The 21637-nt window shown below is 34.8% G+C and overlaps 1 protein-coding gene across 2 annotated transcripts in view; it reads left to right on the top strand.

Annotated features, from left to right (window-relative positions):
* The window catches only part of LOC140443473 (uncharacterized), a 96985-nt gene that overhangs the window by 69071 nt on the left and 6277 nt on the right, over positions 1-21637 (top strand). Inside the window, exon 6 of one of the 2 annotated variants that reach the window (XM_072534760.1) lies at positions 11269-11496. In XM_072534760.1, coding sequence (XP_072390861.1) covers positions 11269-11496 — 228 coding nt within the window. Of the gene's footprint in view, positions 1-11214; positions 11497-21637 lie in introns of both variants that reach the window. The other variant, XM_072534759.1, reaches the window with a different exon arrangement.

Below are 21637 nucleotides of genomic sequence, written 5' to 3' on the forward strand. Positions count from 1 at the left end.
TCAGGCGACAACATCCAATAATTCCAACGACAAATACGACCAAATGGTAGCAGTTGCGGGACAGTCTCTAAATCAGATGGAGAAAAGGAAATTAAGGGAATTTCTTCGGCAGTATCGTGATATTTTCGTCACGACAGGAGAAAAGACGGAAATAACAACCGTTGTTAAGCATAAAATTGATACTGGTAATGCTAAGCCAATTCGTCAAACAGCTCGACGATTACCACAGGCGAAAAGAGAGAGAGCTGAAACGATTATTCAGGAAATGAAGAAAGACGGGATGATAGAACCTTCTACGAGCCCATGGGTTTCTCCGGAGGTCTTGGTTAAGAAGAAAGACGGAACGACGAGGTTCTGTGTGGATTACCGTTTGCTGAACAACGTTACCAAGAAAGATAGTTATCCTCTGCCTCGGATCGACGATACATTGGACACATTGGCTGGAAGTAAATTCTTTTTTACTTTGGATTTGAAGTCTGGATACTGGCAGGTAGAAATGGACCCAGTAGATAAAGAGAAGACAGCCTTCACCACAGGATCTGGATTGTGGCAATTCAACGTTATGCCATTTGGACTCTGTAATGCTCCGGCGACATTTGAGAGGCTTATGGAAAATGTGTTGAGAGGATTATCTTGGAAAACATGGCTGGTTTATCTAGATGACATAATCGTCTTGGGGGAGACATTTGAAGATCATCTGAAGAATTTAGGAAACGTTTTTAATCGACTTAAAGCTGCCCAATTGATGTTAAACCCCAAGAAGTGCCAGCTATTTCAAGATAAAGTCAATTATCTGTGTCATATAGTCAGTAAAGAAGGAGTGGCCGTGGATAAGGGAAAATCGATTCCATTAAGGAATGGCCAGTACAAACAGACAAACATCAAGTGAGAAGTTTTCTTGGACTATGTACTTACTACCGGAGGTTAATTAAGAAGTTTGCAGATATCGCTAAGAAATTAACGCGACTTACAGAGGAAGCAAGAGATTATCGCTGGGATACAGAGTGCCAAAATGCCTTTGAGACCTTGAAAAAGCATTTAATAATAGCACCAATTTTAGGGTATCCACTGCCAGAAGAAGAGTTCATCTTAGATACACATGCAAGTAATGTGAGAATTGGAGGAGTGCTGTCTGATTCAAGAAGGAGAGGAACGAGTCCTTGGATATTTTAGTTAAGTTCTTTCAAAACTCAGGTTTTTGACGCGGAATTATTACGTCACGAGAAGAAAACTTCTAGCAGTAGTGAAATCAGTAGAGCACTTCTATCAATACCTCTATGGAAGGAAGTTTTTATTCCGAACCGACCATGCCGCCCTTAAGTGGTTGATGCAGTTTAAGAATCCAGAGGGTCAGATAGCCAGATGTATCGAACGACTCCAAGAATACGATTTCAAGATTGAATACCGGGCCGGAGTTAGCCACAGAAACGCTGATTCTCTTTCCAAAAGGCCATGTCCAGCAGAGTGTTTCCACTGCAACAAAACGGAATCCAAGGAAGCAGCAGTGCTCAGAACAACGATGGTCAACGACGACTGTACGCCCACCAAGATAAAGGAAGAACAAGAGAGAGATCCAGTTGTCCAGGAAATTCGAAAATGGAAAGAGGAAAACCGTCGACCACCTTGGCAAGAAATATCAAACCTGTGCTCAGTAGTTAAGACGTATTGATCCCAGTGGGACTTATTTATCCTGGAAGACGGCTTTTTCAAACGAGTACTGGAAAATTATGACGGTTCAAAGAAGAAAAGACAGTTGGTGATCCCAAAGAGCAGAATAGCCGAAGTACTTCGTCAGTTACACGACAGTCCATCAGGAGGGCATTTTGAAGTAAAGAAAACCCTTCAGCGAATTCGGGAACGGTTTTATTGGATGAACAGTTCCGACGACGTAAAAGACTGGTGTAAGAAATGTACTATTTGTGCTACGAGTAACGGGCCTTACCGAAAAAGGAGAGCTCCTATGAGACAATATAATGTTGGAGGCCTGTTTGAAAGAATAGCTTTGGACATCGCTGGGCCATTTCCAGAAAGTGAAAATGGAGGCAAGTACATGTTGGTATTAATGTATTACTTCACTAAATGGGTCGAGATTTAAGCACTTCTAGACCAGAAGGCCGCCACCGTTGCAGATAAGTTGATCCAAGAATATATCAGCCGATTTGGAGTGCCTTTGGAGATCCATAGTGACCAAGGCAGGAACCTCGAAAGCGATCTATTCCAAGGAATATGTGATAGACTAGGCATGAAGAAAACAACAACTACCGCGTGTTATCCGCAATGGGATGTTATGGTAGAACGAATGAATAGGACAGTTGGCAAGTATTTGACAAAGATGGTGTCCCATGATCAGCGAGATTGGGACCAATATCTTCCGTTTTTCACAATGGCCTACAGATCTGCTGTTAACGAATCAACAGGCCAGACACCAGCCAGAGTCCTATTCGGATGCGAAATGCGACTACCTTGTGATCTAGAGTTTGGGTGTCGACCTGGAGAAGATGTAGCAGGTGAAGATTGTGTGATCGAATTACGAAGAAGAATGGACGATGTTCATGAGTTGGTCCGTTCCCACCTTCAGATCGTTAGCGACCGAATGGAGAAACGGTACGATACACAAGCCGAAATGGGTTGCTTTAAGAAGAACGGCAAAGTCTGACTCTATAATCCCAAGAAGCGAAAAGGTTGTTCTCCCAAATTGCAGCAGTTTTGGGAAGGTCCATACCTCATTATGCAGAAGATCAACGATGTTATCTACCGAATAAGCAAGATTCCGAGGGGAAAGCCGATGATAGTACACCATAACCGGCTGGCGTCTTTCGAAGGTAACCACGACGTAGATGAAGAAGTGGAAGTAAACCAAGTCCAAGATGTGCCTGACCTCACGTTTGGGGAATTCATGGGTGCCTATGGAGGTACCGGTAAAGCAAGACATCCGTAAAACCCCAAGATGCATCACGTTACCTTTTCTACCTGGTAACAAAAGACACTGCCCGAGACCAACCTACCTACCGAGATGTATGGGAAGCCTTACTTTAATTGAGAGAGCACGTACTAGAGTCCGACGTGCAAAAATTAGCCATGCCAAAGTTAGAGTACCGCCAATTAGATTGGAGGGTTATCCCAGGTATGGTGGAGGAGATCTTTAAAGACACCGAAGTCCAGGTGTTAGTCTGATGCAATCCGCATAGTTGGTGCGGAGAGAAAACCGTCCCCTGTCATTTTTATACAACTGGAAATTCTAAAAAAAGGTCCAGTTGACGATACCAGCATACCGTTCCAGTTCCAGTCCCGACAAGGTTCTAGGAGGATCCATCTTTTAAGAGCGGGGCAATGTTACGATAAATAATGACGTGTCATATTACTCAAAACAGTAAACATATTTATTACTAATATCTTTTCTATTCTAGTTGTGTCTCCCTGAATTGTGATGAGTCACCCGCGACTTGAAATTTCCAGAAGTAGGCCGAATAAAACCAGTCTGAGCTTCTGGGCTCTTCGATGGGATTGCCGCAATTCTCGAATAGCGGGATTTTATATTTAAAGAGGAATTTTGTTGTAAACAGTGACAGTTAGTTTTTGAACATCGCGTCGCGTTTTAAAATGTAACGCACGTATTATAATAAATGTAGATAAATTATATAATTATTGGTGTAAAATAAATTAGTAATAAAGACTTTAATAAATTTGCGAGTGTTATAAATAGAACCTTTAATAATAAATAAAAAGAATAAATTTGAATAATAAAAACATAACAATATGTTAAGTTAAAATTATTGGACATATTGTGAAATATTATTTTTGTTGGCATCATCATTTCCTGAATTGATATGATCGTTTCAGGTTGCTTTTTTTGTTTCTTTTTGGTTGGTTTTGGGATTTTAAATTCTTTATTTAATTCTTCAGTTAATATTTCTGTTATATTATTTATTATTATACACAAGCAAGGGCAGAGGAAAAAGTCCCTATTATGCCCAAAAACAAAGTAATTACATTAGTAACCTACTAGTAAATTATAAAATTACAATTTTTGGTTTAAAAGAAAAACAATATTTTAAGTATAATATAAAACGGTCAAGTCTATTTTTGAAAGGAAGCAGAGACAATGTTATCATTAAGGTTATTCCAGCATTCAAAAACTCTATTTGGTAAAAAGTTCTGTTTTGATCTTTTAGAAAAGTTCTTTTTTTTTAAGTTTAAACTGGTTACCTCTGAGACGTTCATCTTCATTTATGGTAAACATTTCATCGAGATTTCCAAAATTGAATTTTAATATTTTAGACATACTAAGTATTTCTGTATAAGGTCTTCTCGGTCCCAAAGGAAATCTAGTGGCTTTTCTTTGAACGTTTTCCAACAAAGTTTTGTCTCGCACAAAATCAGGATACCCCGTTGGTTTAGTGTATTCAAGAATGGGTCTGTGTAAAGTGTACATAATGACTGCATTGAAACTCTAAAAAAAAACACCTCCGAATAGGATATAGTCTGGAGTTCGCGCATTTACAAATAGAGGTAATATGGTCGGACCAGTATAGGCTGCTGTTTATGATAACACCAAGGTGGTTATATGAGAACACACTACACATTTTTCCGCATTTAAGGTAAGTTAAGACCAAGTTAAAATAGAGTCCAAGTCTATTTGAAGGATGGCTGTTTTGTGATTGGATTGGCATACATTTTTGTGTCATCAGCATACAACGATATTTGACTTGAAATATAATAACGAACATCGCTGGTATAAACCGTAATAAGTAGAGATCCAAGGACAGAACCCTAAGGCACTCTACTTTTCACTAACTTGTCCTATGAGAAAGATTCGCCCACTCTAACTTTGTAATATCGATCTGCCAGGAAATTATCTATCCAACGAAGTAAAGTACCACAAACTCAGAAATGTTCTAGCTTATATAGAAGTCTGCGCTTAAGTACAAGGTCAAAGGCTTTAGAGAAATCGTTAACAAATGTAAGAGATTGGTTAGAGTAGAATGACCAGAGACAAATCCATGTTGATGTGTTGGAATAACAGGTTCCTGGAGAAGGAATTTGGTCATCTCCTCGGAAATAATGATTCCATGACTTTGCCAACTACTGGCAGCAAGTTAATTGGATGATAATTGTTAGGGTCGAGCTTCTTGCCTTTTTTAAAAATAAGGGTGACGCATGCTAATTTCGATCTAGGGGGTAAGGAGCCCTGGATAAAAGAAGTTTGCATAATTAACGTTAAGGTGAAGCGGTTGTGTAAAGTGTTATTTGACGTGATCCGCTCTGAATTTAACTTGCTGTAAGAATGCGCCGACACGATTACATTTTTTAGCAAGCAGAGAGCCATCATTCGATTCTTTAGTAAAAAGTCTGTTTTGGTTTTTGAAGTAGAGGAATAGAAACTTTAGAAGGAAGGTGGTATTTTTAGAAATTATATTATGGACGGTATCGATAAATCCAGTCCACATTATTGAGTGGATCGTCTGCAAAAAATAAATGCCAGTCGTTAGCTATTCGTCATTAAGAAGCACTAGATCTAAAGTAGAAGGTTTTTTATTAATTCTAAATCTAGTAGGTTCTGTGATGAGTTTTATTAGGTTCGAATTTACTAAAAAGCTTTTAAATAATATATGAGCGTTTTCGGCGTCAGATAATGAAGTTATTAGCCAGGTGATCTCTGGGAAATTAAAATCTCTTGTACTGATAATATTATCAAGAGATGATAGTTCTTTAAGTTTTGTAAAGAAAACATTATCGTGTGCAAGTAGTGTAACAGGTGGACCATAGATACATACTAAATTAAGACAGAAAAGATTTTTAGTAACAGATAAGTGAATTACATATATTCCAGAAATATCTAATAGCTTAATGTTAATTTTGAAAGTTATGTTAATAATATTAGATAAATAAATGGATATACCGCTACCCACACAATTTTCTGTGTCTTCACGATATATTGTATATCCATTTATATTAACAGAGGAGTTAGGAATTGAGGGTTTAAGCCAGAATTCGGCAATACAAATTATGTCCGGTTAATAAGAAGTTGCACTGTGCATACAAATTCATAGAACTTAGCGGAAAGTGAATCTAAGTTTGTTTTAAAGTCTAACAGATCTTTTATTTCTGAAATATTAGATATATTTGAGCTGCAACAGTTAGAAAGCATACTCAATCCACGAATTTTCTGTCGGGTGGCTCGATACTCTAAAGAAAGCCCGGTGCATGTGATGTGTATTTTACACCAGAGAAATTAGCAAACAAAAGCCTTTTTCGTGACACTCTTTGATACAGGTATCTAACAACTGTTTTTAATAAATTTAGTAATATCAATATGTAATAAACAAAATATGTAAAAGATTATAACGTCATTTTTCACTTCTAAACTATATATTAATAATGTAGCCTCGCCATTTTATTTTAAATACTAAAGATGAAGACCGACAAATTATATGAAAAAGTGATACAATTTTACTGATAAAGTTATATAATTTAATTTGATAGAGTAAGCTCTGGTGCTTACAGATTTCATGTAGACCCAGCATAATAAGGTTGTAGAAAAAAGCTTTTTGGGATAAACAATTTCAATTATCAATAACTATTAGGCGAAACTTTTTGAAATTTTTAAAGCTGAATATTTGTGAGATTGTTCTTATTCTTAATGAAAATCAAAGTTTTTTTGTGTATTTTTAGAAAAGTTATTAATAATTTTCATTAGCTTTTGAAGTTATTATACTTTTTTAGTAAAATTGTGTCACTTTTCCATAACTTATTGGTCTTCACCTTTAGTATTTAAAATCAAATAGCTATCTTACATTGTTTATATATTGTAAAGTTGTTTATATATTGTGTAAGTAAAAAATGACGTTCAATCTTTTGCATATTTTCTTTATTACATATTGTTATCACCAAATTTATTATTGTTATTCAACCAAAAGGAGTTGTTAGATACCTGTATCAATCAATGTCACTGGAAAATCTTTAGTTATATGGTCTATTTGTAGCTTACATTCGTCGCAATGGAGTTTCGTTTCAGCTTACATTCGTCAGCTGTCGCTATGGTCACAGTATATTGCGTGCAATATACTGTGCTATGGTTTTCGAGCAGTTCGAACAAAAAGAGGTTGATGGCATGGTCTGGTTTTTCTTGTATGTTATTAGTAGTTGCTTTTATATTAATAAATTGTGAAATGGTATCCACAGTAATTATTCGCTGTAACTGCACTTTTTACACAAAATTTTTACAAACCCTACTGACTATTGATATTTAGAACAATCATGCAAAATTTCTTTGCGAAATAATTATTTTTTTCAGGGTAATCTTGAAAACCAATATAAGCACACAATTTTACGTGTGTCGTCAACCTACTAGTAGGTTTGAGGTTGTAATCATCATGTTATGGAAAGTATATTTATTTAAGACACATTTTCACTGAGAATTACTTGTGATGTATAAAAAAACTAGCTTTAGTATCAAAATAAGCTTCTTGAAATTTCTAATAAATTCATAGTAAAAGATATTTCTATTAAAGACATATATTCCAGAATTAGAAAAGCATTTGCGTAGATTTCTGTTGTAGCACTTTTTAAATATGCCGGTTACATAAACTTACTTAACCTTTTGCGGCCCACATTGTTTTTTTCTCATTTTTTCTAAAATAAAAGAAATTTCGGAAACTTAATTAATTAAATCAACACTTTTTCTGAAAATTTAAATTTAATTGTAACAAATATTACAAAAAAGTATGGTTTCACTGTGAAACCACTGGGACACAAAAATCACTTATTCAAGGGTATGGAATTTTTGGAAACAATTTTTATTGTCAGATAAACACATACCAATATCGCATTTTTAAGAAAACCAACTAGTCCGATGAACCTTTGCGGTTGTACTGCATAACCCACATCTTCTTGATGTTCCATGAAGAGGCAAATGAGCCACTCTATAGTATTTAACTTCAATAGGTACATTTTTTTTGAAACTATTTACTGCATGTTTTGGTCCCTTTTTTGGGGTATCTGTATTAGCACCAGTAAGACCTGTAACAACGGCTAATCGGAATTCTTTCAATGATAATGCACGTCCTGGACTTCTGCATTTAAATATGATAAACGCATTAGTTACTGCTAAATCAAGTAAATGGAAAAAATATGATAACCGCATTAGTTACTGCTAAATCAAGTAAATGGAAAAAATGCGATGCCACCATTTCTTACTTTTTCTATTTATTTCGTATAGACTCTTCAGCATATCCGCCTTATCCACCCCACCCATATATTTGTTGTAGTCTTTTACAACTGTTGGTGTAGCCACATTTTCTTTGGAACCAGTCTTCTTTCGACAGATACCATTTCAGTAGGATCATGAAACTTGGACAAAAAATTGATCCCCTTCTTACCTTTCCACCTAGAGAAGACCATTTTATTGGAAGCCTGCCGCCAATCTGTTTCTCCTCGGTCCATCTGTTTTTCGTCTACAATCTTCTTCTTCTTCTTAGTCGTTAACCTGATGCAGGTATCGTGATATCATGAAGCTATTAGCTAAATTTCCTAATGTTCCTCCACGTTTTTCTATCTTCTGCCATTCTAGCACATTCTGACAATGGAGCGCCAATGGTAGCAACAATATGGTCCGTGTATCGTGTGGGAGATCTACAATAGCGTCTACAATATCTTGTGTCAAATAAGCACGATCAGCTCTTACTGTACCATATGCGTAAATATTGTTCTGCAATAAATATTTCATAAGAGATACCGACGAAAAATAGTTGTCAAAATAAACCTTGTATCCCTTGGCAACAAGAATTCATGTGAGATCTTTCACAACACGTTCACCTAAACCAGTTTCCACCTTTACGTTTACATTTTGCCAGTGTATATTTGGAACTCGTGAACATAACCAGTCACATCATCAGCACGTACCCAAAGTTTGTACCCTCTTTTTATGGGTTTTTTGGGCATATACTGCTTCAAAGTGGAACGGCCCTTGAAACGAATCATACTTTCATCGATAGACTGATGCTCTCCTGGCTTGTAGTACTGCTGAAAAGATTCAAGTAGCTCTTCCAAAATCGGACGTATTTTATAAAGTTTATCGTAATTAGGAGTTCCTCTATCAGGCTGAAGGAAATTATCATTCAAATGTATATTCCCAAGTAACCAACTAAACCTGTTTCTGTTCATTATTTTCGAAATATAGTACACTCTTTGACTTCTAAGTTCATCTATTGAAATATAGATGGAACTGCTAGTATGGCCACGTAGTGGATCCAGTGGGTCAGTTGAGCACATTGGTGTGATGAAATTGGTGGTTTCGTGGCGAAACCAATGAGCCGCAAAGGTTAACGAGTGTATTCTCTTTCGTAAGCAAGAACTGTTTCACTTGCCTTTTATTTTTAAGGTGTATCACAAGTGTATTCGTCGACTGAACCGTTATTATACTAGTTTCGTAGGGTTAAAATGCATAATTGTTTATATCGCATTTTCATTTGCCGGAGTTTTCTGGGGTGAATCATTTTATTCTAATTTTTGAGATCGATTTTAGTTTTCTACGAGATAATTATATTTTTTCAGAAATTCCTTTTTTAAACATTTTTATAGGTACTATTTCTTAGAGCTAACTTCTTAAGATTAGCAGTTCTTATCTATAAAATCTTCGGTTCATTTCTAGGTGAGACCAAATACGCTACTGTTTCTTTGGAAAATACTGGTTTTCTTTAAGCTTTTATTTATATCTACTGGATTTAAGCTTTATTTACCTGATTTACGCAATCTTTCAATGTGGGCTTCGGAACTTTAAATGATTTTTAAGGTCTTTAGATACTTCATCTACTTTTCTCTGACAGTTGAATACAAGGTCATTGTCATAGCATCCTTATACTTTTATTTTATTGCCTTAGATATTTTTCTAAAAAAATACAGTTCTAAATTCTGCAAGAACTGTAATTGTCTTGTAAATTTGGATATCTAAGATTGGTAGCGGACAAGTTACTCTTAAACAACTGTCTTTTCTATTTACCTGAAATCTTCTGAGCAAGCAAGCAAGCAATTTGATTAAACCTAGCCTGTGAGAAATGTTCTCCCCTAAGAATTACGTTCGGGTATAACAATTCATTGGAGCGAGGTGTGTAAACTCGAGTAAAAACAGGAGTCATCCCACCACGCTCCAATGCTCCAGACCATTCCTTTCCCCCCTATAGCACTCTGATGCGCGATATAGGCACAACTATCAGCCAAATGCTCTTCATGTGGAGGTCCTGGGTAGTAGAACCCCAACATGGTTTCCTAACCGAATGCAAAACTCGGGACAGCGCATTGTCGCTATATTCCTATTATCTTAATGTGGCTTATCCGCGAACTAAAATTGCTTACTTGGGCCTTAAGTCTCCGCTCTGAGCCAGACTCAGTTCGGCGACTTGGTGCTCAAGGGGTTGGGCCGTACGTGCTCGGGTTTTAGGGTTTTTGTTAATTTTTTTGTTGGCTTGGGCCGGTTTCTGTTAGTATTTTTATAATTTTTTTGGTGGCCGAGGCCGGTTTTTTGTGTGTTTTTTATAGTTTTTTTTGTAGGTGGCCCTGAAACCTAAAATCAGAATTAGTATAAAATCTATACTATAATACTGAAAAATATATAAAATATAGAACAATATAACAATATAGAGTTTATCCTCTTTAAGGCAACCGGGCCTACTTTGTGTTTAGCGATAGTCCATGAGTGTTTTTGAGCTACGAACTGTCTTCTTTGTGAAGTCTTCTGACATGATGGCATGGCTATATATAAATTATTTCTGTATCTATCTATAGTGTTAGAAATAGTGCAAGCACTCCTGACCACGGCGCAGTACTTCCCACGGCGCCCACTTCCATACGAAACACATTGTACTATGCACTGTATAATTCCACTTACAATAGAACCTTTCTGCTTTTACGTGAATTTGACTCAGCCTTCGCGCAGCTCCATGGTCAGGAGTGTTTGAACTATCTTTACCTACTTACGACTACTTACGTAGCCGATGGCTTTTAGTGCCCCTGAAGCACGCTGGCGGCTCAGTTAAATTATAAATCCAGTACCTGATCACTGAACCATGCTCGCCATTAGAGATAGCTTTTTAGATATGTTATTATTCGTATAACTCGTAGATGGTCCAAAATTAAATAACTTTCCTATAATATCTTAACAATCTCAATCTGGTTGAATAAAAAATCATAAAATTGTTATCATTATCTTTCTTGTGTTAGTTATTTTAAAGATCCAGAGAAAACCTTAGAAGTAAGAGAAAAGGGATATTTTAGAACTGGAGACATAGGTATGTTTGATGAATTCGGATGGTTATACGTTTTGGGAAGATTTGAAGATATGATTGAATTTGATGAATGGTCTTTGAGTCCTATGGACATTGAAGAAGTGATCTTAAGACATCCAACCGTAAAAGATGCAGTTGTTGTTGGAAACGCTAAAGAAGTTGTCGCACTGGTAAAAAAATATCCTGATGCGAAATTTGAGGAGTCCGATTTAACACGGTAAGTAACTCTTCTTTAGGTAACTTATTTTGGTATTTTTAATTTTTGCCTTTTTACTCCCTTGTAACAGTTTTTTCTTTTTGTCGTTTTATTTGTAACACTTGTAACAACAATTTTAAAATTCTTTCTATGTTTAGAATTTTAAAAGGTTTTTATTAGTTAGTTAAAAAAGTGAACTTGGTATAAGACAAGTTTTTATTTAAAATATCTAGATCAACAAATTACAGTTTTAGCTTTTTTCCTAGATTTTTTTTTAGATTTCCTAGACCACGTCAAAACCGGTACTACTGTCTAGAATAAATGGGTCTATAACAGGATAGGTGCCCTTTAGCGTTATGTTCAAATTTTAGAAAAATATTTCTAGGTTTAAGTATAAGACAAAAGGCATACCAGTTTAAGGCCTATTATTATTTTTTACGTTACTATCTTGAATACTTAAGTTAATATTAAATTAAGGTTAATAAATGTGCATGCCCCATTATAGAGAATAAAGAACAGAATATCAAACAAAAATTCTGTATGCCAGGAATGTCAGGAATTGTCGATATCATCTTAAATTATCTAGAACTACTTCTTCTTTTTCGTCCAGGGGCTTTTTCTATATGAAATAAATCTTACGGAACTGTCGTAACACTGCTTTCTCTTTTATAGTTATTTGCCTTGAATAAATGGACTATCAGAGATCGGTTGAACTAATAAGGTGGATCAGTTCCATGATATGGAGCTAGTCTTTCGATATAAACTACTTTACTTCTAGCTGAAAACTGGATGCGGTAGTTCGTTTATTTTCTGCAGGACGTTGTGCGGGCCTTCCCAGTTGTGTTGAGATTTCGTACAGTCGTAAGTCTTTTCTTACGTATGTGATTGTATAACCATACTATGTCACACCTTTGGAATTTTGTACCTGTAGCATACATGTCGAGTCTGACCTTGGCTTTATCACTTTAAAGTTTTAAAATTTTACGAGCTGTGGTAGCGGGTAGATACTCATCTATGATCCCGATAGGTGACAGATCTACTTCAGGGATGCGCCCCTGCACACGCGAGCCTTGGTTTATCTCCTAATACCACACAGGGGAAACCATTGTCCTACCCTCAGTCCATATCCAAACCTACTTTTTCTCTCTCAGTACCCTGGATGGATTTACCGATAACGACCCTAGATTGAATATGGAAATGATTTTTGATTAACGAATAGGAAAATGGTTCTCCGAAGAATAGGGGGTTGAGGCGCCGGGCCTGCTACCCGACACTCGGGAAAAGTCATTATGCAAAAACCAATCCAACACAGCCTCGGATTTTGGACGGAAAGAAGGATATACGACTTAGGCGAAGAAAAAGGACTATAAGAATAGGAACGTGGAATATACAAGGAATCGCATCTAAATAAAATGAAATAATCCCAGAAATCGAAAGACTAGGCACAGATATAATAGTCTTAAGCGAAACAAAAAAAAAAGGTCAAGGAGAGGAAATTATAGGGAAATATACACACATATGGAGTGGAGTTTGCAAACATAAAAGAGCCGCAAAAGGAGTATCAATATTAATAAAAAATAAATGGAGGAAATACATACAAGATTGCCAGCAAATAAATGAACGAATAATGGAAATTAGGATGAACATATTTGGACAACCAACAATAATTGTTGGAGTATATTCAATGAATGACAATGCGACCATAAGGGAAAAGGAAGATTATTTCAATGCACTAAAAGATGTATTAGACATGACAAAGGAAGAAGAAGATATTCTACTAATTGGAGATTTTAACAGCCACATAGGAAAGGATGATGAAGATATAGTGGGACGATTCGGAGAAGACGAAATTAGAAACGACAATGGAAGTCGGCTAATTGAAATATGTGTCGAGAATACGATTTAGCCACAACCAACACAAGATTCCAGCATACAAACATACATAGATACACATGGGAAGAACCTAGTAGAAACCAAAGATCAATTATTGATTTAATAATAGTAAGAAACGCCAGCAAAACAATAATACAAGATGTAAGGGAATACAGACAAGCAGAATGTGAAAGTAACCACCGATTAGTGCTAGGAAACTTCATATACACGGGAAGACGACAAAAAGACAATATCCAGAAAGATAAGGAGACGCAAAAAATCGCAAATACGAGGCAGGTCATCATGCAGGGTAGAGTCGATGGCAAAAAGGGAATAGGTAGAAAGAGGAAGTCATGGCTGCGAAATATTCGAGACTGGACAAACATGACTGTAGACGAATTATTCCACGTTGCAAAAGACAGAGAAGCTTTTAAAAATGTGGTCGCCAACCTCCGTTAATGGGAACGGCATAGGAAGAAGAAGACGAGGTATAAAGTAGAACTTCTACAACAATTTAGTACTCGAACACTATATCAGAATAGGCTACAGAATATGCTACAGATGAACGAAGAATGGACCCCAACAGAAATGTATCAACACCCAAAGGAAAAAATAAACAAAGCGGCAAACGAAGTGCTGGGTATTGAACAACATAAGAATACATATTTGGAGAAATACAGCGACGACTTAGAAGAGATGATTAAAAGAAAAAAAAAGTGCATTTCATAAATGGCTAAACGACAGAACCCCAGAAACACGGGGAGAATATGTTACCCTCAGACAACAAGTTAAACAAAGAATAACGCTCGAGAAAAACAAATACTGGGAGAGAATGTGCAGAAACATAGACAACATGATAGGGTATAACAGATCAACGGAAGCATGGAAAAAAATTAAAAACATCAGAAGTAATAAACGAAGTAAAAATACCATACAGATAATTACATCAAAAAAGTGGACAAAGCATTACACAAAATTATTGCAGGAGAATAGGCAGGAGTATATCTCATACGACCCTGTGACAATAATAACTGAGGAAGCAGAAATCACAGAGGAAGATATAAATAAAGCACTAAAGAAATCCAAAAACAATAAAGCACCAGGACCAGGGAACATAAAAAAGGAACTGCTAAAATATAGAGGCGCAAGGATAGTATCCTTTATACGAATGTTGTTCAATAAAATCAAAGCAGGAGAGAAGATTCCCGATGAGTGGAATTTATCATACATGTATCCTATTTTTAAAAAAGGCGACAAAAGGTCACCAAATAACTACAGAGGGATCAGTGTAATGCCTTCAATAGCAAGAATCTTTTCATCAGTTATAAAAGAAAAACTAGAACAACACATGGACCATTATAGAGAAGAACAAGCCGGATTCCGAAAAGCCAGATCATGTTTAGATAATATCTTCATTATGAGACAGGTGATTGAAAAGAACAAAGAAAAAACATTAAAACACATATGACCTTTAACGACTTAGAGAAAGCATACGATAGCGTGTTAAGGAAACAACTATGGGAAGCAATGAGAAGAATGCGCGTTAGAGAGAAATGGGTGAATATAACACAAAGATTGTATAAAGAAACACAAGTGCAAATAAAGTTAGGTAATGAAATAACAAAAACAATCACCACAACAAAAGGCCTCAAACAGGGATGTGGTCTCTCACCTACACTTTTTAACATATATATATATATATATATATATATATATATATATATATATATATATATATTATTGTGATATTTAAAGTCTTGGTGCGCCAAGCAATAATTAGCTAATTAATTTTTTTGATTAATTAAAATTATTTAAATGATATGATTATGACTCTATCACAATTTTTAATTCTTTTATCTCAGGGTTAAATTCGTGCTTCAATATCTATGCTATTACATGTGAAAGGTAAGGTCCAAAGAATACCGGAATAATAAAAAACACATATGATCTAACACTATATATTGAAATAAAAATAATGAAATAATTCACACTCAAAAGTTTTCAATAAACAAATCTCATATAAGGATTCTCAAAATTTTGTTCTCCGTACGTGAACAATCAAAATTTATGGTACAAACAATATTAATTGAAATCTCAAAATCCCAAACTATTCTAACTCTCCTAATCAAAATATTTATATCCTTTCTAAATTACGTGTAAAAATTGTGTTATCAATAAAAGAAAAAAACTGCAGAAAACAAAAATATCTCTCTCTGATGATGAGTGGTCCAAATCCTTGTTCCTTGTAGACTGTATTATCTCCTCTCAACCGCTCCCTATGTAATCAGCAACCTTACACAGATTGTTGCAAGTATATCGTCCTTAATGATCTCCTTCAAAAGCACAAATCATTCAAATTATGATAGCCTTTCTCCTCTCGATAAACTGAATCTCTCGTTGGCCCGAGTGAAAAATGACTCTTGGAATATCTTCTCTTTACGATAAACTGAATCTCTCGTTGGCCTGAACAGTGACTCTTGGAATATAAGTAGAGAAATATGACTTACAATATTTTGCTGCTTTAGCTTCTGTCAGATACACTAACTCCACAAAAACTCACTAACATTCAACACTACTGCTTGCTACATCTCGGGAACAGCCAGAGAAACCTCCTGTTCGTCTTACAGACTTGGAAACCAACTGCCTCTCTCCTCTCTCTACTGAATCTAGCCAAACTCTCATACTTATCCCACCTTTTTCACTATCCGCCAATCAAAACTCGTCACAATTCCCCCATTTTTTCATTTCGATAACAAACAAATTTTTACCTATAATTATAAAATTTCCTAAAACTTATTTACAAATAATATTTTCTATAATTCTTAAAAACTAACAAAAACCTCTTTCTAAAATCTCTTCTATTTGTCTCTAATCACTGCATTAATGTATTTTGGAAAACCCCGTTCAATTGTCTTTTTGTTTTCACTTAAAATTATGCGGGTCACTCAAGTATAACAAAGAAATAATTTATGCAAAGCTTTACATTTTGTTTAGTACAGGTAATTCAAGACTTTAATAACTTTCCTTCTCCGAAATGTTTGTTGGATATTATCCTACTTATCTGAATTATTTGAATGTTTTTTGAACTTTGAAATATTTTAAACAAACCAATATTTTTCTCGATTTTACATATCATAACAAATCCCCGCCATTTGATCTGCCGAAAACTCTTTGTTAAATTTTAAAAATGACAAAAGTTTTCTAGGATCAAATTATTTCACTATGTTATTAAAATCTACTTATGATACTGACAAATGTCGTGAATGTTAAAATACCCCGTATATTGCCTGTCTTTATACGGGATTGGATATATTTTCGTTTTAAATTTTTCCAAGTATTTTCCCTTAAAAGAAAGTTCATAATTTTTAACCACTTGATTTACTTTATTAACAAAATCTCCATGGTTTCCTAAAATTTTCTCTATTTCCTTCTCCATGTTTTTTCCACAATTTATTTTTCTTTCATCCACCTTTTGTTCACATGTGTTCACTGTCCATAATACTTCTTCACAAAATTCTGGATTCTCGTCCATCAGTGCCATTTTTTCTTCTGTTTTCTTTTTATCCTCTAATTCCCTTTGGTATTCCGAGCACCATGTTTCTATTCCTTTCATTTCTCTGGTGATACCTTCTTTTTCTTCCTGCTTCCATTCTGTTTTATTGTCGGTTGCCAACAATTCTTCTGTACCTTCTATTTCCTGTTTTTCTCTGGTCTCCATCTTATTTTCCTGCTTTCTTTTCGAGCTCTTCTTCTTTTTCTTCCTTCTCTTTTTCTTTTCTGTTAGATCTTGTTCTTGTACTTTCGGTTTATCCTCTACAGTCATATCGATTTCTTTGCGGTTTTCCTGTGCATTGATCCTTCCAGAATTTGTTTTCCTATCTGTTTGCTTTTCTTCTCCTGTGTTGTCTGGTTCTGCTCTGATTTCCAGTTTATTTTCCGAAAAATTTATGGTGATATCTTTTTTCCTCAATTCATCAATTCCCGCTATCATATCATGATTTAAATCTTCAATCACCACACATTTCATAATATGGAATTTGTTTCCCACTCTTATCTGTACTCCCAAGCCTTCGTTTACTGTCGTCAAATTTTTATTGTTTGCACCCACTAAATCAACCCTAGGAATCTTATACACAAATCTGTCCAAATTTAATTCTTTTACTAGTTTTTTATTGATTAGCGATATCTCCGATCCAGAATCAATCACAATTTTAATCGCTTTATGTTTTATAAATGCATCTAAAAATATTAGATTAGAATTAGAAATTTGTCTTTCGTTTCCTATTGCTACATGATTCATCTCCCTTCTATTTTGTTGTTGGAAGCTCTGGTTATTTCTATCGTCCCTTTGTTCGTTAGTATTCCTATTCGGAGGATTTTGTGCATCTCTATTCCTGTTGTGATTTTCATTTGTTCTATTTTGTGTATCATTCCGGTTATCGTAATTTTGTTGTCTATTGTAATTATTGTAATTTCTCGGCCTATATTCGTTTGTTGATCTGGGATGTCGGTTTCTCTGGTCATAATTTGATGAATACCTTCTTTCCGGTCCATTATATTGGTCATGTTGTCTTCTATTTCTCATTTCTTTTCTTTTCGCTTCTTTTAATTGAAGGAATTGGCACAAACTATCAATATCTTGATAGTTTCTCAAAATCACGTGATCTTCCAACGTTTCCTCAAAATGTCTGCTGATCATTTCTACCAGCTGTTCGGTAGAATATTTGTATTCTAGATATTTTGAATTGTTATATATCTGCAAAGCATATCTTTCTTCAGATATTCCCATTTTTTCGTGATATTTTCCATTCTGTAGCTCTTGGTTGATTTCTCTCTGTTTATTTTTCCCCCAGAAATAGTTGAGAAATTTATTTTCAAAATCTGTCCAATTTTCAAACTCATCTTCCTTGCTTTCATACCATAACGCTGCTCCTTCTTTCAAATGGTTTCTAATTGTTTCTTTGCAATCGTCAAAATATCTAATAGGTTGTAATTTGGTTTTCAAATTTTTGACAAACGGTACTGGGTGTGTTTTCCGAATATCCCCGCCAAATTGTATTTTCGCCTCGCTTGTTCCATGGATGATAACTTCTTTTCTCTCTACCCCTCTTAGTTCAATTTCTGCCATTTGTTTTTCATTTTGCTTTAATCTTCTTTCTACTTCCTTCCTGTCTTCTTGTAGCGCATTTTCAAATTTTATTTCTAATCCCTCCAAATTATCTTTAATTCTCATTTCTTGTTCTTTCATATTATTTTTAATTTCATTAATCTCTTCTATTTGTTGTATCAGTTCTTTCTTTATCCCCTCAACACATCCTTTAATTTCCTGTTCATAGTTTTTCAAACGCTGCTCTATATTTCTGTTATTTAGTTCTATTGTTTGTTTTGTTTCTTGTTGATTTCTATCCATTTTTAGTGATGTTTCATCCATTTTTTGTGACTGGAGTTGCATTAGTTGTAATATTTTATCTATTCCTGATAGTTCTTTTCTCTCCTCAACTATTGTCACATTTCCTTCATTATCCGATACTTCTTCCAAAATTGTTTCATCTTCTCTGTTATCCTCCTTCCTTTCCTGCATTTTACTTTGTCTCCTTGTGACAGACATGTTGTTACTTTTTGTTATTGTTTTTGTCCCCGCCAAATGTGAAATTTTACAACACTCTATATGTTTCAGAACACGACAATATTTCTCCCCAAATGTATTAAATTTTCACGACAAATATCGAATATGCAATCAGTAAAATTCAAATAATTCAAAATAAATATCAAATGTACGATTGGTAAAGAAAATAAAATCAAATAATTCAATAGCAGTAAATATCCACTAACTACGATCAATCAATAAATCAAATTTATATTCCCTGGAAAAAATTGTCAAAATACTTTCAAATTCAAATTCCCTCAATGTTATATGTTTTTATCTCTGGATCACCTGTACTTATTCCAGATCTCTTTCCCTTCCTTCAAATGTAAAGCTGCGATATTTTCAAGCCCCACGTTTTGGAAGCCAGTTATTGTGATATTTAAAGTCTTGGTGCGCCAAGCAATAATTAGCTAATTAATTTTTTTGATTAATTAAAATTATTTAAATGATATGATTATGACTCTATCACAATTTTTAATTCTTTTATCTCAGGGTTAAATTCGTGCTTCAATATCTATGCTATTACATGTGAAAGGTAAGGTCCAAAGAATACCGGAATAATAAAAAACACATATGATCTAACACTATATATTGAAATAAAAATAATGAAATAATTCACACTCAAAAGTTTTCAATAAACAAATCTTATATAAGGATTCTCAAAATTTTGTTCTCCGTACGTGAACAATCAAAATTTATGGTACAAACAATATTAATTGAAATCTCAAAATCCCAAACTATTCTAACTCTCCTAATCAAAATATTTATATCCTTTCTAAATTACGTGTAAAAATTGTGTTATCAATAAAAGAAAAAAACTGCAGAAAACAAAAATATCTCTCTCTGATGATGAGTGGTCCAAATCCTTGTTCCTTGTAGACTGTATTATCTCCTCTTAACCGCTCCCTATGTAATCAGCAACCTTACACAGATTGTTGCAAGTATATCGTCCTTAATGATCTCCTTCAAAAGCACAAATCATTCAAATTATGATAGCCTTTCTCCTCTCGATAAACTGAATCTCTCGTTGGCCCGAGTGAAAAATGACTCTTGGAATATCTTCTCTTTACGATAAACTGAATCTCTCGTTGGCCTGAACAGTGACTCTTGGAATATAAGTAGAGAAATATGACTTACAATATTTTGCTGCTTCAGCTACTGTCAGATACACTAACTCCACAAAAACTCACTAACATTCAACACTACTGCTTGCTACATCTCGGGAACAGCCAGAGAAACCTCCTGTTCGTCTTACAGACTTGGAAACCAACTGCCTCTCTCCTCTCTCTACTGAATCTAGCCAAACTCTCATACTTATCCCACCTTTTTCACTATCCGCCAATCAAAACTCGTCACAATTCCCCCATTTTTTCATTTCGATAACAAACAAATTTTTACCTATAATTATAAAATTTCCTAAAACTTATTTACAAATAATATTTTCTATAATTCTTAAAAACTAACAAAAACCTCTTTCTAAAATCTCTTCTATTTGTCTCTAATCACTGCATTAATGTATTTTGGAAAACCCCGTTCAATTGTCTTTTTGTTTTCACTTAAAATTATGCGGGTCACTCAAGTATAACAAAGAAATAATTTATGCAAAGCTTTACATTTTGTTTAGTACAGGTAATTCAAGACTTTAATAACTTTCCTTCTCCGAAATGTTTGTTGGATATTATCCTACTTATCTGAATTATTTTAATGTTTTTTGAACTTTGAAATATTTTAAACAAACCAATATTTTTCTCGATTTTACATATCATTACAATATATATATATATATATATATATATATATATATATATATATATATATATATATATATATATATATATATATATATATAGATCAGGCTTTGAAAAGATGGTATAGAAAATGCGGAACAATGGGCATACCAGTACAAGAGAATATATTACATTCACTACTTTTCGCAGATGATCAAGTCATTTTTGCACAAGACAGGAAGGATATGGAATATATAATAAGGAAATTAAAGGAAGAATATGAACTTTGGGGACTCAAGATAAATATGTGCAAGTCAGAATACTTATGTATTGGACCCGAGGTTGCAGATTTGAACTTAAGTTTAGAAGAAGAGACTATTAAGAGTAGTAAGGCTTTTAAGTATTTAGGGTCAATGATTAGCCGAGATGGTACTTGTATGAAAGATATAGAAATGAAAATAGCACGGGGAAAATAAGCCACAAGAGCACTTCATGGAGTGATATGGAACAACACTCTAACCAAAGAAAACAAAAAGGGGATCTTTCAAAGCATAGTGATGAATATTACCCTATATGAAGCGGAAGTATGGCCAATGACAACAACAATACGAAATAAAATAAGAACAGTTGAACTGGACTTTATAAGAACACGTCTACAAATCACAAGAGCAGATAGAATAAAAACGGAGGAAATATGGAACAGAATGAAAGTAAAATGCTCAATTACAAAAAAGTTGGAAAACAGAGCCCTGCAGTGGTACGGGCATGTACAAATAATGCCAGAGCATAGGTGGCCGAAAATTATATTAAACTGGGACCCGCCGGGAAGAAGACGGAGAGGAAAACCTGCTACAAGATGTAAAACATACGTCGGAAATGCTATGATAGATAGAGACCTCAGAGAAGGTGACTGGGA

This window comes from Diabrotica undecimpunctata, chromosome 6 (assembly GCF_040954645.1).
Source record: "Diabrotica undecimpunctata isolate CICGRU chromosome 6, icDiaUnde3, whole genome shotgun sequence".
Classification (NCBI taxonomy): domain Eukaryota; kingdom Metazoa; phylum Arthropoda; class Insecta; order Coleoptera; family Chrysomelidae; genus Diabrotica; species Diabrotica undecimpunctata.